Consider the following 23,346-nt stretch of genomic DNA (forward strand, 5'->3'; position numbering starts at 1 on the left):
CTATATGGGTCTAACATACTAATAAGAAACATCTTCTATTGTTCTAAAAAGAAATTAAATGATAATCCTGAGAACCAATTAAAACACTGTCCTAGTTATAATAATAGATAATGCTAATAGCTTTTTTAAAAGTAGCTCAGTGTTTGTGGGTTTTTTTTTTTGTTGTTTGTTTCTTACTGTCTGAGAAGATTAAAAAAGTTACTTCTCAGTTTCAACACATAGAGTGAAATCTTGGCACTGAGAATTTCATGCAGTAGATATTTTGTATGGTTTATTTTTATGCTTTCTAATTCTTAACTTTTTTGTGGGTAAGTAACCATCTTAGCTTAGAAACAAATTTAAAAAAAACGAATAAAACATTAACCCATTTCCCTTTTAAGATGATCTGGTACCATTGTTGACTTATTATCTTTCTTTTTTCATTGCTGTTGAACGGAAATCCCTTGCACTACTGCTTATTGTATGTTTTGAATGGAGCTCTAATTTCTTTTCTGTAAAGAAAGGTTTTAAAAAGCGTGTTTTGTTCCTTTAAGTGTATGCTCAAATTTTAGGGGGAATAGCAAACAAAAATCTTTTGTTAAACAAAGAATGAAATGAAACAATTTAAGATAATTTCAGACATTGTTGTTTCGATACCATAATGAAGCTGAAAAACAGTTTTTCGTCTTCATATAATATTATAACAGTGCCCATGTTAGCCTGGTCAAATTAGATGAAATCAAAATAATCTGTCACCGTCTAATTCTCTCTCATAAGGCTAGCCTGACATATAGTAATAGAATTCTTAGGCCATTTTAGGCCTTGGAAGTGGGTATTCAGTGACTACTTGTTGAATTTATGAGTGAATAAGTCTAAGAGTAAATTATATTCATGCCCAGTAATAAAATGTTAAGTCCATTAGTCTGGGTAGAATCTTGGATTTTTTATTATTTAAAATTTGCTCATTAAAACTGAAAAGAATGAAAATGAACTTGTACAAAGTTATCTTTATCTTACATTTTTAAAAATTCATAAGCAATTTAATATTTCCAGAATAAGTTTTTCCTAAAATTATTATTTCCTAAAATGTATGCTTGTAGTAGTTATGTACATTATTTTGAGAAAAACATGTCGTAACTAAGAGTTAAGATATAACCCAACTGTTAGAAAAATTTATATTTAATAATTTAACAATTGTGCCCTTTTTCTCTGCTGGTAATGAGAATGGTATGGGAGCTCTTGCACCAAATATGAAGTTGAAATGTGGTGATTTTTCCTGACTTTGTTGCTAGGTATTTTCACTCCTCCGGATTACGATCATGTTGAGTAAAGGTTGGAATCATGAAATTGTAGAATTGTGGGGCTGGAAAGGATATTTAAACTAATTTATTCAAAATCTCTTTGCTTTATAACTGAGGAAGATGAGACCCATAAATGTAGGATGGGTCAAGCCAACAAAATGAATAGTTTTTTTTTTTTTAATTAAAAAAATTGTGATTTTAGATGAATAAGCTATTGTATTTACTCAGTTTTAAGTAGGTAACGCATTGCATACTATGCTTGTCTTTTAGAGATTTTATGTAAAATTGCCATTCATTTTTGGGTTCTTATGGCCTCTTTTCTGCTCCATAAAGCACTTGTTTCACTGGATTTTAACAACTGTGTCTGTCTCTCCCAATAGGATGAAAATGTCTTTCTAGCAGAGGCTTTGTCTTACACTGTTGTGTACTTTTGTACTCTCAACTCTAATCACAATGACTGTCACAGAGCACTCCTTCAACTACTTGGGGAATGAGTAGTATCTCATAGCAATAAGAGAAAAATTAATAAGCACTCCAGTAATAAATCTTGCACCTATTAAATGTATGATTAACAAAGATCAATATGTGTTCCATTTTTCTCCCCACAGTCTCCAAACGTCCACAACTACCCCGATATGGAAGCTGTTCCCCTGTTGCTAAATAATGTGAAAGGGGAGCCGCCGGAGGACTCGTTATCTGTAGATCACTTCCAAACACAAACTGAGCCAGTGGACTTGTCGATCAACAAAGCCAGGACATCCCCCACAGCCGTTTCATCCTCCCCAGTTTCCATGACAGCATCTGCCTCCTCGCCTTCTTCAACTTCAACCTCTTCATCGTCGTCTAGTCGTCCAGCCTCATCCCCAACTGTTATAACATCAGTATCTTCAGCATCGTCTTCGTCAACAGTATTAACTCCAGGGCCCCTTGTCGCCTCCGCGTCTGGTGTGGGAGGCCAGCAGTTTTTGCACATTATCCATCCTGTACCGCCTTCGAGTCCCATGAATTTACAGTCTAACAAACTGAGTCACGTTCACCGCATCCCTGTGGTGGTACAGTCGGTGCCTGTTGTCTACACAGCTGTGCGGTCACCTGGAAATGTGAACAACACTATTGTAGTGCCGCTTTTGGAAGATGGGAGAAGCCATGGCAAAGGTAAGGGACACAAGCGAAGCCTTGATTTATTTCAGCGCTAGAGGTAACTATTCTTTTATTCAGTGAGCAGATCCTAAATCGTATACAACTACACCATATCCAGAGAAGTTCTGTGCACAACACCACAGAGACCCAGCTGATCAGCCATTCAGTAGAGCAGTTTAAAAGAACTAACTGCATGTTTGCATAAGTTTTTGCTTCAGTATTATTGAGTCTGTATTTTTATGTACCAGGTCGTTTAACGTTAGAATTCAAATATCTTAATTTGCAAAATAATGTTTACCTTCAAGTGCTCAGATGGAGAGGACAGTCTATACTTAGCGTAAGTGCTTGTAAGTTGAGTTGCCATTAAAAGAATTCTGAAGTTAGGCGTTTGACTCCAAAAGCTCCATGTAGCTTGAGTTCTTACCTTAGTGTAAGTTATTGTCATTTCAAGTAACAGGATGATTCGGTATGATGGAATATTTCAAAATGCAGTATTAAAATTCCCTTCTAGGATTTAGAAGGCAGGACGATGCTTTGTGTCTATTTAATACTCTAATAATACCGACTTACCTAATTCTATATGGCTGTTAGGCAGTTGATCATTAAATTACTTTCCTATTGCTGAGCTCTTATTTTTTCCAATTTTTACTAGAAGGAATTATAGTAACATCATGCTGCTGAGTTTATCTTCCTTTGTCATGAATCTGAAAACTAAGTCACCCTTCTGTAGAAATGTAAAATACTGATCACCATTGACTCATTCCCTCTTAAACTAAGTATCTCTGTATGTATTTTGTCTATAGGACCAGGAAACGATGATGAGTTAAGACTTAATGTTGTATTACTTTTTGCTTTGATACCGTATTACTACTAAATATACGTTGATACCATATTTTAGCACATAATTAAAAAATGACCAATGACTACATAAACACCGCCTTCTCATAAAATGCTAGTAAACATGGATTGTTATAGTTCTTATAGAAGGCAGGATTCAGTGCATAGAAATAGCAGTTGATTGCGAAGTTAGAGAAGTTTTTACAAACGTTCACTACAAAACTGTGCATTCATCTTTGGCAAGTTATTGTTTTATCTGCATCGAGTTTCTTCATAGCCACAAAATCAACTTTCCCTTCTCAGTATTACCAAGTGAGAAAATCACATGATTCATAGCACTCAGAGATTTTAGACTGCACACTTGAGATGCAGACATTCTGATCTTATCTGGCAACCTCTGTCTTTTGTGCTGTTATGGGGAAAGGCCAGGAACTAGTCCCACCACTATCATAGTGAATAGGTAGATGAGGGAGTCTTTTCTTGGATTTTACTTTAGTTTGACCCCCCTCTGGTGTTACTAATACTCCTGATCTAAAGGAGCTAACCAATTTGAATAATAACATAACTGAAGGCCACATTAGGTATTTATTTTCTTTTGTAATTTAAAGATGTGTTTATAAATTATTTAAAAATCAGGAATTTTTAAATAGAACCTTGCACATTATATTACTTTATATTACTTTATGTGTGTGTATGTGTATACCATAGAATCCAACCCTTGTGCCATACCCATTAAGGGAAATATTTCTTTAATTATGAAGTTGATTGATGAGGATTTTAATTTTGTTCATGACTTCTTTTTTTTAATAATTTTCATGTACTAATGAAGGAAACAAAAGAGAGATCTCTTTTATTTGATATTATCCTTTTATGGGAGAGGTTATTTTTATTTTTATTTAGGGTGATTAGTATAGAAAGTATATTGCCAAAATTATTTTCTGGAAACTGTGTCTCTGCAGAAGAATTTGGTTAAGACTCACGGTATAATTTGCTCTCAAGTGTATTTGTTAGTTTCGTGCAGTGTTTTTTACTCATTAGTCTTCTCATGTCAAGGAGAAAAATTGATACAATCATAAATCCCCTGGACTGTGATATGGACATTAGGAGCATGAGATTCCAGATCAGGAATCTAAAATCTTGGCACCGTCACTTACTGCTTTAGATGGGAAGTTTTCTTCAGTGATTAAATGGGGATAATAACATGATCTATCCGTGAAGATTACTGGGGAGATTCAGTAAGAGCTTAATGTCTAGATTAATCAACTATCAATAAAATGTTTGTAATTATATATCATTATAACCTCCTCTCCAAAATACTTGAAGTAGTAATATTGAGAAGTTTTTTTTTCTGTCTTATAAACATGAAGTTGGAAGGAAAAAAAAAATGACTGAATTTACACATGAAAAACTGCTCCCAAGAACTTAGTATAGAAATGCTTCTCAAAGTCATTACTACAGCAGGTTATAAGGGATGAGAGTTTACTATGAGAAATTATCTGGAAACATCCCCTATTTTCTATTTTTATTAGTTTGTATTAAGTTTTTATAATCACCATATTATACAAATATGGCTGTGGCATTTTCTAAGTTTTTTTTTTATTTTTATTGTTTACCTGATTAATTAGATGATGGTAAAACTGTCTAGTGGAGGAGGCCTGCCTACCTCACAGAATGAATAAAAGAAAGGGCATTTCAGTAATTCTTCAGGTCTTTATTTTGCACATTTGCAGTTGCAGCCGGGCACTGGGCCAGCATTGAAATGGCTGAGTGATAAAGGGAGCCCTTTTCCATTCCCACGTAGGACTTGTATATCTGGTAGGGATAAGCAAAAGAAAATACGGTAGGGGAGTTGGGTATGCAAAATGCTAATAATACAATTACAAAACTAACTCATATAAATGCAGATGATTGTACTGGCTAATTATTTTTAAAGTTGTTACAACACATCTGGTCTCTGATAGAGAAATAGTTTACCTTATCATATGTTACATTACACAAAGAACTGTGAATGTACCTATCCATGTTATAAGTTGACGTATTATAAACCGAGTCATTTGTCCATTCAAGTATTTATAGAGCATCTATCATGTAACAGGCGTTTTTTGGTACCATGAATGCAGTGTTGAACAAAACAGATGCTGTTTCTATCTCAGAGTGCTTATAGTCTACTGGGAGGTATCGACATTAAACAAAAAATCATATAATTGATAATTACGGACATTCTGTGCTTAAGTTGGATTAAAACATAAACCACTCATGGATTTGCCCAGGGGAGAGAGTTTAATTATAATTTCAGGTAGAGAAAGGTGTATTTGATGAAAGTATTTTCACAGTGGGTGTTATATATGATTAGAAATGTTTCTACCAGGATGCTCAGAGGGGGTGGTTAGGGTTTAGGGATGTGGTAGGGTGAAACCTCCACCCGACCTTGCTTGACTAACAGCAGAAGGATGTGAGAAAGCTTTCCAGTGAGGATAAAAACCCAGCCCATGCAAATATTTAAGGAATATTGGTCTAAAAGAATGGCAAGTTGTTAGCTAGCCGTAGGCTCTGACATATCTCAGTTGGGCCTTGAATGTGATGTATGATCTGAAGAAATATGGCATGCTCTCTGGAAGGTATAGCAAACGAACACAGGTTAGGCTAGAGAAGCCAGATGTCGGAGCAGGTCTGAGGAATGTCTGGGGAAGACATTTTTTCTCTTAATACCAAAAGGACAAAGAAGTTAGCCCCCAAAGCGATTGTACGGAGAAGGGGAGCTCTCTATATAGAGGGAATAGCCAATAGACTGATCTCACCCGAGTTTTGTTACTATGTAATTTGAGACACATTATTTATAAACAAGACCCTAAAGGGATTATTTGACCTCATAAAGGAATTTCAGTCCAGCCTGGAGAAGTTTTTGGTAGATTTCCCAGGAGATTTTCATTAGTTTTTACAGATACTTAGTAGCAGAAAAACATAAGGGTCATAACAAATCACAAGCAAAGTTGTTCTTAGTTTGTTATTGCCTGGATGAAGGCAAGTTTAGGATTGTTTCCTTCCCTCCCTCCCTCCCTTCCTTCTGAAAAAAACTATATGCCAAGTAAAATTCTGAGAATTGGGGTTCCAAGATGAGCAAGTGCCTGCTGTCATGGACCTTACTTTCTAGTGCAAGAAACAAACAATGTATGTCAGATGGTGTAAGAACTATGAAGAAAAATAAACCATGATAAGGGGATGGGAAGTCCAAAGAGAGAAGTGCAGTTTTAGGTATAACCGCAGAAGGCCTATCTGAAATATAAACCATGATAATAGTACCTGAGGAAGACCTCTACAGAAAGAACTCCTAAGTGTAAAGACCTGAAGCATGAGTGAGCATGACTGGTTTGGGGAGGAAGTACAAGGCAGCTGGTGGAACAGGAGGGAATGGGCAGTAGGAGAGCAGGCCATGAGCAATTGGAATAGCAATAGGCCAGGTCATGTATGGCATCAAAGAACATGGTAAGGTCCTTGTCTATCTTCCTAAATATGATAGGAAGCCATTGGAATGGGAGCTTTGAGCAGGAAAGTGACATGACTACTTTTTACATTCTTCCTTTTATAAGAATCACTAAGACACTGCTTGAAGAGGACTGCGAATTGCACATTTGGCAAGGACGGGGTTGTTGACACAGACGATGTGTCATTGGGAGTGGTGGGGACAAAGGACTGAATGAAGTGAGTTCGCTTTCAGATGGGAGGTGAGGGGGTGAGGGAAGACTGAAATTCTAGGCAGCTCTTTGCAGTAGCTCTGCAGGAAAGAGTTGTAGAGAAATGGATTGATGGCTGGAAAGGCTTTTAGGCTCTCGAGGGAGGGATTTAAAAAAGGAGATATTATAACCTATTTGTATACTATCAAGAATAATCCAATAGAGAGTCGAAAATGGGTAATTCTAGAGAGGGAAGAATTGTAGAAGGAAAGTCTTAATTGCATGTTAGTTCCTTATATTATACTGTGGAAGTAACCTACATCTTGCAGTAATTAATATGAATTCTAAAGTCAACTTACTGGATTGGCAGAATATTTAGAAAAAAAAAAAAGATACATGATGGAAAATGAAAGGAAATGCAAAAACAGCAGATAATGATCTAGGGTTGACAATGAAAAGCAGACGAATGAAAGTTCAGTACAATTTGGGTTCATTGAAAATTATAAAAATGATACCAGAATTCATATCAGACATTTCTCATTCATCACCTAGTGGAAAGTAAAGAATAATTCAAGACAAAATATAAACTCCAAATAATTTGCATTTGTCACTTAAAAACTACTTTTTATATTTGAGTATTAATAGATGTTACACTTTAGAAATTCACAATACTTAAAGAGCAATACCATAACCAGTCTGTGAAAACCCAGCTAATAAGCCAGAAAAAAGTGGACGTATCTCCTCCCTCCCTTGTCCCAGATGGTCCTTTTCTCCGTGTAGCTGAAGAAACAGGTAATAGCACCATGATGCCCAGGAATGAGGGTCAGGCGAGGGCGTGATTGATCCGGGGCTTTGGAATAATCAGAACTGAAAAAGCCTCATGCAGCAAGGTGGGTACTTCACCGTTGCCCAGTTTTTCTCCTTGACCACTATCCCATTCTTCTGTCCATGTGACCATCATAAATAGATTGCCTAAGGACCAGAGTTTGGCTCCAGTTTCCTGTGCAGCCACATTTTCTCCCATACAAATGCAATCCCAACAGTGCAGTCTGCCAGAATTTTACACAACATATTTATTGCATTAAGACTATTTTTAATGGTGTCATACTTGAAAAACAACTTATTATGGGTGATGAGCACATTATTCCTGACAAAGCAGTTATGCTATTAGATCCTTGAGTAGAAAGTACTTTTTTCCCTAGAATATCTGAGTAGATTGTGTTGATACTGCTGTAAAGAAACCAACCCCATTTCGGCATGTACTTCCTTTGGTCATCTTTTTTAAGAGTGGGTTTTTTTGTTTTTTTTTTTTTTGGATGCAGTGAAGAATCCTCCAAAAATATACTGTATTTTCCTAGCACTCATTCAGGAGTTTCAAAGGGATGTGGTCGTGGGCAAATTTGAAATACTCACACCCCATTTTCTTCCCTACAAGCTGTTGCTTTTCTCAGCAGCCAACAGGAAGAAGCCACAAGTGTATTTTTAGTCCTGTGCCATTTCTATTTGTGAAAGGAAATATGGTCATTGCAGTGATTGCTGCGAAGCTAGTTGGAGAGGATGACTCTACTTCCCCTGACCATTGAGTGTGGCTATAGTTTTGCTCCCATGAAACTCCCCATTTTCAGATCTCCACATCTTCCATTGTCTGCTGCTGTCACCTCTCTCACTTGGTGGTGTTAAAGATGTCTTATTTCAGGTGATGATCCGTCTGTCACGGACTCGCTTCCTCTGTCTCCCGTACACATGCATGTCCTCTTTTCGTTCACTGTTCAGTGGAATCCGGTGTCATCTGTCCATATGACCAGAATAGTGCCAGGCAGCTGACCTATGCCTGTGTGTATGGTTGTCTTCTTGAGTGATCGAACTACCACAGCATCCTTTGGCAAATGTATTCTTCTACTTATGCTTAATTATGAGCACTTCTAGATAGAGATTCATAGTTGAGGTCTGCATTTGGTTTTTGTTGACAAACCATTTAGTTACTTATGTTCTTTCATTAATATATATTTTTTAATGCTGCCTTTTGGGAAGTGGGACTGGCATGTCACTGACTTTGGTTTATTATTCTTAAATAGAGACTTTGATAGGACTTGAGTGTTTCACTACTGTTATTAAAAGTAAAAGCAGGAACTTGTTAAAGAGTGAGAAAAGCAGGCAGCTAATACTAATGAAAGACTGAGTTGTAAATAGGAGTTCAGAATATTTTATACAGATGCATAAGTCATTGTGTTTATGTGATTTTCAACAAGGAGTAGAAATTTATCTTTATCTTCACTTCTGGGCATGTGCAAGAGCTTGAATAGCTTCCTTCAAAAAAAAAAAACTGGCTTCTACTGTTCTTGTTGATCTGAAATACTGCAGTCTTCTAATTCCTCTGCTTCTTCTGGCATAGACTGGTTTGGTTCTAAGAGTTGACAGTAATAACTAGGTCACAGAGAAGGCAGAAATTGTCTAAACTATTGTAAGAGAATTAGCAGAAAAGAGAAAACTCTAAGTAAGCTCCTTGTAAACTGTAAAATGTCGAAGAGTGAGTTTGATTGGCTTCGCCGCACCACCCCGCCCCCAACCTGCCCCCACCACCTCAGTTAAATAAAAGAACAAAGGGGAAACAAGAGAAAAAGGAGAAAGTAAGGAAACTGGGTGGAATCCACATTGAGAGAGAGATGAGACTTCACTCAGAGGTCGATATTACCTAGGGAGGGGAAGATCTAAATCAGAAAAATCATCTATTAAAGTAGTTAAAGTAAGAGGTTAACAAAATGGTCTTTGTATTCATTCTATTACAAACTGTTAGCTACCACAGCATTTTTAACCTGTTGGATAAGTTCGTTTTTTAATACAAAGATTGAATTTATGTTGAAATGAATACATGCTTAAATATGATATTTTACTAATAAATATTCTCATGCAGTTGCTACATTCATTTTTCACCACACCTGAGAAGCTTCTCAGGTGATATTTAATACGTTGAACATTAGGTATTGGGTTTTGAAATACAATAGCTTTCATTTCCTTTGCGGTTTCATTTTTTAGAAACAAATTTTTTCTCTTCTGAAACATATGAAGTTATCATATATAATAAATATAAAAGTATAGTTCTCACTTAAATATAAAGCTTTTGATTTCAAATAGTACAGGTGCTAGCATGCCAGAAGGAAGTTCTTACTTTGCGTATTAGATTGCAGGTATTTATAGAATTATTTTGATGGTTTTTGAATGTATATACTCATTGCAAGAGACCTTTGGAAACCTATCCAGCCATCTAAATATATCTGCATATCAAATGACTCTTAAGACCTATAGTAACAAATGAAGAAGGAAGACCGTAAGATCTAAGAGGGAAACTTGGCCTTAAAATTATTGCTGGCACTATTTTAAATTGGCCTTTTAATTATTTACAACTCTCTGGCTGTAGTTTCTCTTCCTTATTTTTTCTTATTCCCTTAATAATACTTTTTCTGTTCCAAGCTCTGTAACTGTTTTCTCAGTTCTTTCTCTTTGCCTGTTCTCCATTGTTAATTGAGAATTTGATTAACTGATATTCTTTGTGTTCTTTAGAAACGAACAAGATGATATTTGCCTATCTAATAAATAAAAGAACTACCAATTTACAGAGTAATAATCACATACTCGATTTTTCTCCAGCTACCTTTAAATTTTTTTTTAATGTTTTTATTTATTTTTGAGACAGAGAGAGCATGAGTGGGTTAGGGGGGTGAGAGAGAGGGAGACACAGAATCCAAAGCAGGCTCCAGGCTCTGAGCTGTCAGCACAGAGCCTGACACAGGGGTCGAACTCACGGACTGTGAGATCATGACCTGAGCTGAAGTCAGACGCTCAACCGACTGAGCCACCCAGGCGCCCCTCCAGTTATCTTTATATAGAGGGAGATATGCTACCCTGATTGACCAGTTGTATGTGCTCTTCATGACCAGTGGCTTCACCATCTTTTTTCTTCTACCTGTTAATTCATTTATTCAACAGATTTTTATCGAACTGATTATATGGCCAAGAATATCCCCTGCTCCCAGATATGGAGATTTTTCAAATAACTCCTCTTAAAAGTCAGCTCTACTTTACAGCACACTGAAGCACTATTGTTCATACTGTGGGTGTTTTTCCTGTTGATGAATCTTGAAATCAATTTGGTAGTTCATAATCAGCAGTTTTAAAGAAATAAAATGGAGATTTCTTAAAAATCTGAGCATATCACCCAAATAAATGTTATATCATGAAACTTTGTTGAGTAATCTATTAATTTACATACATGTGAATGTGGTACTGTAAGAGTGTATGTGTGTGCACTGAGTCATGTTGAGATATGTATTTCTTGCTGTGGTTCCTGTCCAGAAAGCTTGAAAAACACTGCAGTGGATTTCTCACCTTTGCCTCAGCCCCTTTCTTCTTCCTTTCTCCTTCCTGCACCTCCTGCATACTCTCAAAGTATCTGCCATGGCTCCACAAATTTTTTCTCTGCCTCTCACTCTTCACTTCCTTCCATTTACTTATCTTCCTTCTCCCTGTTGGTCTTTTCTGTCTCTCCCCACTACTCACCATTCTACCTATTTCTGAATCTCTGTTCCTTTTTTTCATCTGTATCTCACCAAATCACCAATCCTAGAACTGTAAATTATGGAACTAAGCCACTTATGTTGAAAATGACAGTCTTTGTACTGCCATCTAGTGGTAGAACTTAAAAGAAAAGCAAGAGTCTACAGCCTAATTATTTTGATTGCTCCCAGATTTTCCCGTCTAGCTTAGGGTTGTGAGGGAATACAGTGACCATGCCCTTTTCAATTAAAACTTGAACCTAAATTTGAAACATAATTTACCTACTTCATTTTTAGAGCTCTAGTATATGAAATACATACTTTTTAGAAGAGACTATATTTAATTTGGACAAGGAAAAAAAAAAGTGTGGCTCCTACCCACTTGTCCCACTTTCCGTCTTGTAGATTTGTATGTGACTTCTGTTTAGTAGAAATAAAATGTTAAACTCTCTGTGTATCTATGCTTGTTTTTTTTTAAACTATGGTTTATGTTTGTTGGATAAATGGAAACATACATATGCCAACTTGTGTGCTACTAACAAGTTTTGCTGAATGTCATAGAAGAAAAATAAAAGATAAGTGGAGAGTTATTTCTGAGACAGCAAGAACTCAAGAAGACAAAAAATAGAATTTGGTGAAACTGGAATAACTTGGAGAATTCATTAGAGGAACTTCCTCCTCAGTAACTAGGGGCTTAGAGGAAGTTCAGTAGAAACAGGGTAGAATTAGAAAGATAATCTCATGGTATATGGGTTTCTCAGTTTCCTGGGGGAAAGATAGACTTATTGGGACATAATGGGGGTGAACCACACTAAGAATAAGCTCCTCAGTTGACAAAAACAAGTTGTTTGTATGTGTATGTATGTTTACGTAAACATAAGTTTATATGTGGTATATACTGCTAGATTAAAATAGGTTGGGATCTCCCAAAATCCATGTAAGCTTCATTAGCTACTGTTTTCCCAACACATTTCATTGTGCCTAACACTAGTTAGTGCTCAGTAAATATTTATTGAAGATATGAATGAACAAATGAATAAATTAATGTAGTCTGACATATGTACAATGTTTTATTCGAGATGCTAAGGAGTGCTGTGGCAGTGTTGGTCTATAGTCCTAAACCCTAACCATAAAAGGATGTCTCATGTCCAAGAATGGCTCATGTCCCACCTACCGTTTCCATGGCTTTCCGTGATGACAAATCTACCTTTGTCCATACACTTTCCTTTCCCTGGAAGGCCCTTTCTTTCTCTGGCAAAAGACCTGGCATGCAGAAAGAAAGAAAGAGAGAAAGAAAGGGTGGGGAGAGGAAGGGAGGGAGGGAAGGAGGAAGGAAGGAAAGAAGGAAGGAAGGAAGGAAGCAAGCCAGCCTTTTTTTCTGGAAAGGTACATACTAAATTATAAGGCAAGTATATATATATGTATAATATATATAATTATATGTATATATTATACATATATATACATTATATATGTACATATGTACATACATATACATTATACATATATATATGAAATTTTATTTATGTGTGTGTGTGTGTGTATATATATATATATATATATAGGCTCAATATATTTGACTCAATATATAACATAACGTATAACTATATTATAATGATATCTGTATCATTGTGTTACTGCCTTATCCAGTGTCTGGCGTTCAATAAACAGTTAAGTGTTTGCAGACTGAATGAAAACCATTCCCAAAGCTGTTACTATTTTATGTCATTGGGCCATCTGCAATTCCCTGGCATTCTTGAGCATATTGCTGTTTCCAAATTTGTTTTATTTCATAGTACTTAATGTTAAAGAATGATATTTGGTGTACATTATAGATGCTTGCTGTGATTTTGATTTTAATAGTTTCTAGAATTGAGCCCCCGTGGGTGAGAAGTATTCATATGACTTCAACATGTTCTTAATGAAAAGATATTGCCGTGTGAAAATTATAGTCAGTTCTTATTTATCCTTTTACCCTCAGGTAAAATATTTTACCTGTGAAACTAGGATAAATAGTGTCTTTGATTGGAGCCAGGCAATTAATAGAGTCTGCTATAGGTTTCTTATATAACAGTAACACCAATTTCATTTCCTAGTCAGGAAGAAACAATTATACCTCCTACCCCACTGCAGTTAACCATGTCAGCATCGTAGTACCATAAAATCTCAATAAAATCTGAAAACTGTGGAGTATGGATAATCCCACTATAAATTGTAATAAAAATTACCCCTCCAAACTCTATATTCTCTCCATTAAGTTCATAGACACTGTCTCTTTGTACATAAAGTTTTATGAAATAAATCGACCAGTTCCCCCGTCCTTACCAGATAGCATGCTGTTTTGATTTAAAAGCTGATAATGGTACAATCAGATTTTGGTGTTCGCAGTGCATTTTAAAAACATAAATTTCATCTAACGAACCTTAAGTAGAAGGAAAATGCTACTTTTATTTGCACTACGCAGTGAATATCTCTTGGTGAGAAAGAATAAACGACATATTTACCGTGGTGGGCCTATTTGTTGCAGCCATAAAACAAAGATTTGGTTTCCTGCCACAGATCTCTAATCTTAAAGGTATATTAAGCAAACCCGAGCACAAACCTGAAACAGCTTTGTCTGAATTGTTTCAAATCTGTGTTGAGAAGGAATTGTCAATTTTGTGATTGCATTTTTGTCCCCCCCGTGCTAAATCCAAGGGCTCCCTAATCATTTCTGGTGTGGCCTTTGTCAGGAGTGGATGCTTTAAATCAGTCCTCTATAAACACAGAGCCCTTTAAGACAGAGGAACCATTCGAGAGACCTAGGTTGTAAATCCCCAGAGAACATGAATTAGACTCTAGACAAAGTCATCTGTTATAATGAAGGTAGAGTAGGTCGCATTTGAGGTCGAAAGTTAAAGAAGCATAAGGTTTTGCTACTCAGAGTAGATGGAAGTGTTCCAGACCAGGAAAAGTGAACAATGAGGGCAGAGAATGGAGGGGACATAAAGAATAAAGAATCGTGTGGTTTTACTGAATTGTAGGCTGTAATGCACTCATACACACATACGTCGCCTAGAATATAAAACACGTACCGCTTGCATGATATATGCTACGAATTACTTACAGAAGAGGATCTGAGATCCTTTCTCTGAAAAGTAAAACCTTTTAGCTCTTAGTTTAGATATACTTCTTACATCCTTTGTGAACGTGATTTTCCAGCTGGGCATAGAGAGAAAGTAGCGAATAAACTGCAAAGGAAAAATAGCTGAGAGGAATATTTCTCAATTTTTATTTTTATGACTTGGATCCCCTGAAATGTTGTCTCAGTAGATGTTTTCATGTTTTCCCAGTGGCCACAAGAATGCTGTAGCTTTTCACTTTCTGTAGTTTCCCTTAATAAAGGAAAATAGACCGACTGGTTTTGCATTACCAATCTACCAATGCTCCATACCCTCGGAGATTCTCATATGCCAGCCCCCTGCCCAAATTAGGAAACTCCCTTTAGTAGGTGAGCTGAGAGCAAAAAGTGGCACCTAACAAAGAAGGTGTGAAAATTATTATTAAAATAAGAACTTGAAAAATTCCAGCAAGGTCTTTTGGGATTAGAGTAAATAGGCTCACACAGCTCTTTAGTCCTTGGAGATAATACTTTATTACAGCACAATAATTGCTTTTGAAATAATGACCATTAGTAATGAAAGAAAGGTTAAATTATGGTCAGTCTATTTGAACTAGGCAACAAAGAAAGTAGGTAATAAATCTTATACAGATATTTATTAAAAATCATTTAAATAATTAACCTTTATTGAATGCCTATATGTTCTTTGTGCTTTACATACATCATCTTTAAGTCTTACAATAACCGATGTATGGGTATTAGGGCCTGTCTTTTACAGATAAGAAAACTGAGACTCATGTCCCTTCCTCTGCTCCTTATAAGGAGCACAGCTTCTTAGTGATAGAGCCTTCAATAAAATCAAAATATCTTAATGCCCTCAAGCTACTGGCCATAGTTGGACTTGATGCTTAAAGAGGTATGCCTGGGTTATGTAGAAAATTCATCAGTATAAATCCAATTCTATCTTTTTTCAAGTTAGATATGTTGTATTTTTAAGGAATGTTAATTTTTGTCAAGGCTTAAAATTTGTTATGTATTAAATCTATAGCTCTGTATCTGCCTATCTATAAGTTGCATGAAGTAATTCCATGTTGCTAAATATTGGCATTACCGTATTCTGTATTTTCATTTGTCCAGCATCTCGCAGCATTGAAAACAGCCTCGAGCTGTAGGTTAACATTTCTAGGTGTGGGGGAATTTTGTCAAAGTGTGGTTCACTGAGTTTCAGAGATCGACATCTCTGTCACTTTTAGACATATCTGGTCCCTGCCTGGAGCTCTCTTGAGCAGAGAATTGGTTCGACAGACATATACAACACAGACATGCCTGTTCTGTCTTGCCTCATTTGGGGTCATGGTTATTTTCTGAAAAACACAAATGGAAGCCACAGAATAAAAATGCAGCCAGCATTTATTATTACTGTTATAATTATATTTATTTTTCTTAGATTAATGAGTTCAATAAAATTCCAAGCGCTAGCCAATAGCTAATAATCATTATAGCATTACAGTTTTAGAATTATCCTAGCTTATACAGCAGATGTTCCAGAATGCCTTTTTTAAAATTGGAAAATAAATTCCATAAAATGTGTGTTTGGTTACAGAGAATAGCTTCATAGTAAGATCTGACGTTTTCCCATTTTTGTTTCTCTTCAGAGTCTCAAATAGTATCTTTTCTATGTTTTTTGTAGATCTCATTTTATTAGGTGTATCAAAGAGTAAAGTACCTTATATGCTGTCCAGAATTGATTGGTATCGTGATATGGGATAGCAGGTATTTTCCAACACATTCTCAAAGTGACGGTTATAATGGAACAGAATCCATTTATCATCCAACAAATGAGCACTAACTGGTGAGGCACTTCTTGCTTAATGGCGTTGTTGTACCCATTGGTATAATCTACAGTAATCAAGGTGGTATAACCTCCAATTACATGTTTTATCGTCTCATTATCCACCTTGCAAGTAAAATAACGACTAACAGGCCCATTTCTCTCCTTCCTTGGCCACTTGTGATCATTTTTTATAGTAATCATCATCATAAGCCCCTCATACTAAAAAATAACCCCCTTTCAACTGTAACTTAAATCAGCTTTAACTGTGTAATTTTCTATATCTGATATAAATGGAAGATTACAGCTTTTTCAGTTTACAAGCCTAAATAAGCCACTGAATGGTTTATAGCTATTTTTCAGGGTTGTGCTCTGTATTTCTAACTACGATAAACATTGGGAGTAGAATTATCCTTCCTAACAGCAGAGTAAGCCATCACAGACTCCTGTACTACTTGATAAGATTATACCATTGCTTTTTCACAGAAGATGTAAGGAGCATCAGCCATATTGTTACCATCAAGCCAGTGGGTGATTTGTGTAGAGGTCTTGAATATTTGTAGGCTACAAGATGCAGTGGCCATCTCCTATCCGGGCATGCTAGAGTAGGCTCAAAGAACACCTTGGTGTACTATACCTTATTTACGCATGTATATATAAATGCACACACGTGAACATACACAGACACGTGTATTTGTGTATACATGTTCACACGTTAAAACTGATACCACCTAGAAACTATTGTACTTTATAAACTAAATGAAATTGGTTGGCTTATCATAAACTTATTTATTGCCTATGGTATGCCATTTATATGGAGGAAAAGTCTTCATATTTATTATTTAAATTATTTATTATTTAAATGGGATGATTATAGCACCGATCTGTTTTCTTTCTTGCTTTCTTTTTATCAAAACCAAACCAAACCAAACCCTGAACTTCCAGTAGTGTTACTGAACGGTAATAAAAACATTTGAGCTGCTTTTATTAAAAAACAAAAACTTAATCTCCATTTTTTTTAACCTTTTGCCTTATACAGGAATTGTTCCATGTTTTCCTATTTGTTTACTTAGCCATTTGATTCAGTGCACGTATATGATTCAGCCACATTTACGATGCACATATGATGCCCACAAGAAGCTTATAGCTGAGTGAATGGAGGAGGCAAAGCAGCTATAATGGGAAGTTCTGTCACACAGATAAGTGTAGACACACAGAGGCCGGTCACAAAGGAAGGGGCACAAAGCTCAGTGGTTGGGAGGGGTGGTGATCATTTCAGAAGGATTTTTCTTAGAGGACAGTGTGTGCTTGCCTTATCCACATAGGTAAAAGGAAGAAGGAAAGGCATTTAAAAAAAAAAAAAAGATGCAGAATCCTGGAAATATGAAAGAAGGAGTTATTGTGTGCCAAGCTGGGGCATCTATATGAACGGGATGCTACAGGGGCGAGCGCTTGTAAGTCGGTGGGTTAGCATATGGGGGCAGGTGAGAATTTGCAAAGGCCCACCCAGAGACAGTGCCAGTGCAAATCCAGTGGACAGAACTTGTTGCCCAAATGGATGTTGAGGACAAGGGAGAAGATAAATGTAGAGAATTCCCAAGTTCTTGTTTTGGCAACTGCCACATGTTGAGAAAGGTTAGTGGAAAAATGTATGAATTGAAAGATGGTACTGAGAATTTTACCCAGGAAACAACATAAAGTGGAAAAATCAACAAAAACAACAACAGAAAAAGATGCGAGATATGAATTGACGTGTTCCAAAGTTGATCTAAAAGGATGTGTATAAAATAGGAGTAGGTAGAACCTGTTACTCAGAAAGCAATATTCAGAGAAATACGGGGATTTGGAAAATTAGGGAAGCCATGACTCTTAGAATATAGTTGAATCAGTAAAGATAAATCCGCATCTAGACACACAGCCCTGAAATTGGCAGGCATGAGTCCTAAAGAAAATCTCAAAAGTTTATCAACAAAGGAATTAAAGAAAAACAAAGACTGTCAACAGCAACAACTGCCAGAGAGCAAGTCAGTCATCTCTTCAGAGGACTGAGTGAGGGATCCTGGAATTCTCTTCTCAGCTAGATTCACTTGCCAGCAAAATAAAATTTATTTCAGGCATATGTTGGCTAAGAGTTTACCACGCACACAAATTTGCTGAAAGAACTTAAGGGTATGCTTTTGAAGAAAGAAAACCCAGAAGAAGAGGTGAGCCTAGAACTGGTTTTAAAAGTATAAGTCAATACCTACAAAAAAGAGAAGAAACAAATTTCAATTAACTCTTGGAAATGGAACATGAATCAAAATTCCAAATTGTAATGAAGAAGAACATGGGGGAAGGTGAGAGTGTTCACTGGGTAGTGCTAGCATGCTAAGTCCTGCTTGTGTTTGGGAGGAGAAGAGATGCACAGACTGACTTGAGACTTTAGAAAAATTTTAAATGAAAGAAGGTAAAGAAATCTCAAATGCAATTTTAAGTGAACATAAATTGTAGAATATGATCTCCCTATATACAGTTTTTCAAAGAACAAAACTGTATTCATTTATTGATATATATGCAGTTAAAAGATAAAAACTTAAATACACCAGGATACTATGGAAGAAGGAAACGAATTAGTAAACAACAACAAAGAACCAACTTTTTCTGTAATATTTTACTTTTTTTAATGACCTGAAATACTGAAAATGTTAGGATTTTTTTTTAATCCGTTGGGAGAATAAATAGGTGTGGAATTCCATATTTGTGGGGAAATTTCTTAAATAAAAATGATGTGAAAGAAAGCTATAAATAATTTATAAGCAAGTTTATGAGAAAGAAAATAATGGATCGTATGGTAAATGGTTCTTAATGTTTTATCTTTCACACCAAATATTGTTGGCTGTGAGAGACAATGGAAAGAAGAACTTTTCAGGATTTGGAGTAGCTGAAAGAGAAAAAAGAATATAAATGCTGAAGAGTTGATTTGGCCCCTGACATCTTTTTTAATTGATCGTATAAATGTGGTAGACACCAAGGAAGATCCCCGTCATTAGCATGTGAACTTGCGTGGATTATAACGAACCATCCTGGCCTCTCAGATCTCTGCTTGGCCTCAGGGACAGCTCATGCTTAGTGCTGAGGAGGTGACTTGGCAGCTTTGATTAAGGAAATCAGGGTAAATGATGTTTGGAATGCATATTATTAGCACATTATAAATTTTAGAAGTAATCCAAACGTAAGTGTCACTGGCTTTTACCAATTAAAAAAAAATCTACATTTCTTTATTACCATGTTCAAAGAAAACACACTATCACACTTTGTGTTTAACACCTAAATATACCATCCTCAAGCATAACTCAGTCTACCAGACATTTGCCTTGGAAAACCCAAGACCTCACCCTCCATGATAGCCTGTGTCTTCTTCAGAAACTCTCTTTTCACAGAACCTAGATGGACTTTCATAGAGAAGTTAGTTGTAAACCCAGCTTAAAGTTAAGAAAGCAAAAAAGACTAATGTGTACTTTCCATGTTCTCTCTCAATATAGCGTATATTAATAGTGTTCTCAAAATATTTATGCTGCCTGGCCCATCTCTAGGCAGAATTACAGCTTTGACCTTGTTCTTCCAGAGTCATTTCTGGAGTCCACATCACCTGCCTGTATGGGCTTCTTCCCTACCCCATGTCTGAGGGTTGCATCTCTGGACTCAGAAAGAGGTCTGAGCAAATGAGCCCCAATGTAATGGATGTACCTGAGGCCAGAGGAAGTATGATCCGTTTCTTGGTGTAGGGATCTCACCAAAATCCTCAGAGACTTGCTAATTTATTATCTCAAGGGGAGGGGAATGGTTAGTAAAGCGTCAAAATAACGTCTCTAAAATCAAACAAAACAAAACAAAAAAGCTTGTTAGGGATCGGTGGAAACTAATAGACTTAATCCTTTCTTACAAAAGCATACCAAACATAGACATGACACGGAAAGCACCTTTAATCCAGTTTTACAAGGCAAATTCCTCTCTTTGGAGTTGGCATAAAATGAGGACATGAACAAGCACACGCTTCAACCTAGATGGAAACAGAGGAAAATATGTAGCAATACTTCCTTTTTGGCGCAAAGATATATACAGGTCATTTTCAAATACAAATTCACCCCAGGTTAGGACAATGCAAAGCCATAAATTAGAAAGAGAAGAGTCAGCACCTACATTTGCCCTCATAAAGCAAATTTACCTTCCATGATTTTAACACAGTAGACATCACAGTAGCATTCACAGATAAAACGTCTAAGATTTCTATATTTCTCAAGTGTCCCCCAGAAGTCTGGTATGCAGTATCGATATTTTGCTAAATTACAAGTTTGAGTCATGGGAACATGGGAGTCTGTTCATGAGTGAGCCTCCCAGCTACCGGACTCGTCTTAGTGGTGCTTTGTGCCCTCTGCTTGTGCCCCACAAAGCAACTCTTGTGAGTTGTTTGTGGAGAAGAATATATGCATGGGTATGTGTAAATTACCAATCAAATGAGAAAGAAAACGCTCATATATATTTTTTAATGATTGATGTGAGGATGAGCACAAGAAGTCTAAAACTAGATGGAAATGTGTTACAGGGTGCGAGGACAAGTGTGACCATTTTTGAAGCCAAGGAGAGGGAATGTCTTTTTTTGTTGTTGAGGGAAAGAAAGCATGTGCGGTCGGGAGTGAGAGCATAGGTGAAGGGCAGAGAGAGAGGGGGAGGGCAGAGAGAGAGGGGGAGATAGAATCTTAAGCAGGCTCCATGCCAAGCGTGGATCTCATGACCATCACTCTCACGACCATGAGATCATGACCTGAGCCAAAACCAAGAGTTGGAGGTTTAACCGACTGAGCCACCCAGGCACCCCAGGAAAGAGAAAGTCTTAAGAAGAGGCCAGAAGTGACAGTGAAAAGGGATAACGGGCAGCCTTGGAAGCCATAGAAAGGTTCCGTGGCATGTGCAAATAATTCACAAATTCGAGAATTTTTGATGGTCTTAGAACATATCTTCAAGAATTTTAAGGGTCTCCCACATGTCTAAGAGGACAGGTGAAATCACTATTATAGATTATGACTTACTTGTAATCTAGCTGGCTTAAATATATCCTAAAAGGAGGCATGGAGAGCAAAGTATTTGAAAGGTAGGATGGCAACAGCAACACTGATTCTAAATGTGCCATAGTAGTTGTGCATGCCAACTTTGTTGGTTTTCTGCAGGCCACAGCACCTAAGACAAGGACCATGACTCAGTGGTACTTAAACTTATTATAGCAGATCTCAGTCTGTTTCATAAAAGATTTAATTGTATCCAGTCTACGAACCAATAGAGCAAAAAGACCAAGTGAAATAAGAAGAGTGAATTAAAAGGCCATGGTATAATGCCTAAAATCTCTCCGCATTCCACATGAACATGAGTTTGGTGATTTCATTATCTACCATACGCACTCACCACAAAATCACTTTTTTAGTAAGCGTTTAAAATCATCCCTGCTTAAAGTGGATTCACTTGAATAAATTGATGGAAGCTGGTTAGCTTGGGTTTTGAGCAGTAATGAATTGACAAAATGGAAAGAAACAGGAAATGGTGGTGTCGTGATTATCTCAGAGGGCTCCTAGAGTTCAAGGCTCTTAGCCGACTCTGGAGAGTTGTATAAGGTTACCAAGCATAGTGTAAAAGCCCACTTATTAATGGAAAATTTTATGAACTCTTTAATCACAAAAGCCTTTTGTGCTCTAAGACATATTTCCAGTGAACACAAGACAGTTGTAAATCTGTGTTTTCTTTTTACAAATATGAAAAGTAGTTTTAGTCATGATTCTTTAGAAAAATGAAACCTAGTCACTGTTGTAATAATCTCAACAAACGTTAATTTTTAAGCTGTATTTTAAATGATTAAATTCCTTCATTGAAGTTTCCAAGCAGTAGCTCATATTATAGAAATGACAGGTATGTTTAACTATTTAAAATATTTTCCTGAAGGGAAAGAAAAGCCTGTTAAATGTAACTTAGGTAAAAAGTGACGAAAAGTTACAAACATTTCCATTTCTATGCCATTCATTGGCCTAGTCAAGCCCAAAATATAATTATCTGAGACTTTACCGAGTAATAGAAATTTAATGATTGTGACTTTTCCCCCAACAATGTTAATATTAGAATATAAGCCAGAATGTGATTTTTAAAATAAAATGTGAACTAGACACTTTCATCGTTACATTGCAAAATCTTTGCCAACTGAGAACCACTGTGACCATTTCAAATAGGGACCTGCATTTATTACCATCATCATCATCAGTCAATGTTATATTTCACTGTGTACAAGAGAGTATAATTGATATGGCTCTCCTCTCAAGGTGTAGACAGAATAATAAGGGATGTAAAATAACTATACTATGCTTAGGTATAATTCAAAATGGAAAGTGCAAGGGTTCCATAAAAATGTGTAAGTACAAAGTATGCATGTTTTTTTTGAAAAGGAGAGATTATGTACCGTTAGAAAATGAAATGAAGTCTCATGAAGAAGACATCGCTCTATAGGAAGGGTAGATTTTTGTTGCCTGAATGTGGATGGAAGGGAATAGCCAGATACAGCTGATTAAGGAAGGAGCCTTGAGGATAAGATTCATCAGAATTCCAAATGAAAAATGAATTGTGGAATAATTGGGGAGGGCTCTTGAACTGTATTTGTTAGATCGTGGGAAAATTCAAGGTTTTTAAATAGGGAATCTTTTGAGGAAAGCCCTGCATCCATTCAGTTACTGGAAAAATGCTCTATGAGACTTATGTATATAGCGGTACCTTGAGAAAGTTCATTGGGAAGGAGTACAAAAGGGAAGGAAGCAGTTCCAGAAAAATTTAGGGGTAAAAGCAGTAGCAATTAGTTGCCTTAAAGGAGTACAAATGAATGAGAGTTTTGAACCTGGGTGACCAAGGGAATGATGGGTAAAATCAA

General features: G+C 36.5%; 1 protein-coding gene across 10 annotated transcripts in view; it reads left to right on the forward strand.

Moving 5' to 3' along the window:
* KLF12 (KLF transcription factor 12) overlaps positions 1-23,346 on the forward strand; it is a 443,329-nt gene that overhangs the window by 286,650 nt on the left and 133,333 nt on the right. For all 10 annotated transcript variants that reach the window (XM_053898753.1, XM_019444195.2, XM_019444193.2 and 7 more), the window contains one exon: positions 1,889-2,435. In XM_053898753.1, the coding sequence (XP_053754728.1) occupies positions 1,889-2,435 (547 nt within the window). The remainder of the gene's footprint in view (positions 1-1,888; positions 2,436-23,346) is intronic.

This window comes from Panthera pardus, unplaced genomic scaffold (assembly GCF_024362965.1).
Source record: "Panthera pardus isolate Hobbes unplaced genomic scaffold, ASM2436296v1 HiC_scaffold_1, whole genome shotgun sequence".
NCBI lineage: Eukaryota > Metazoa > Chordata > Mammalia > Carnivora > Felidae > Panthera > Panthera pardus.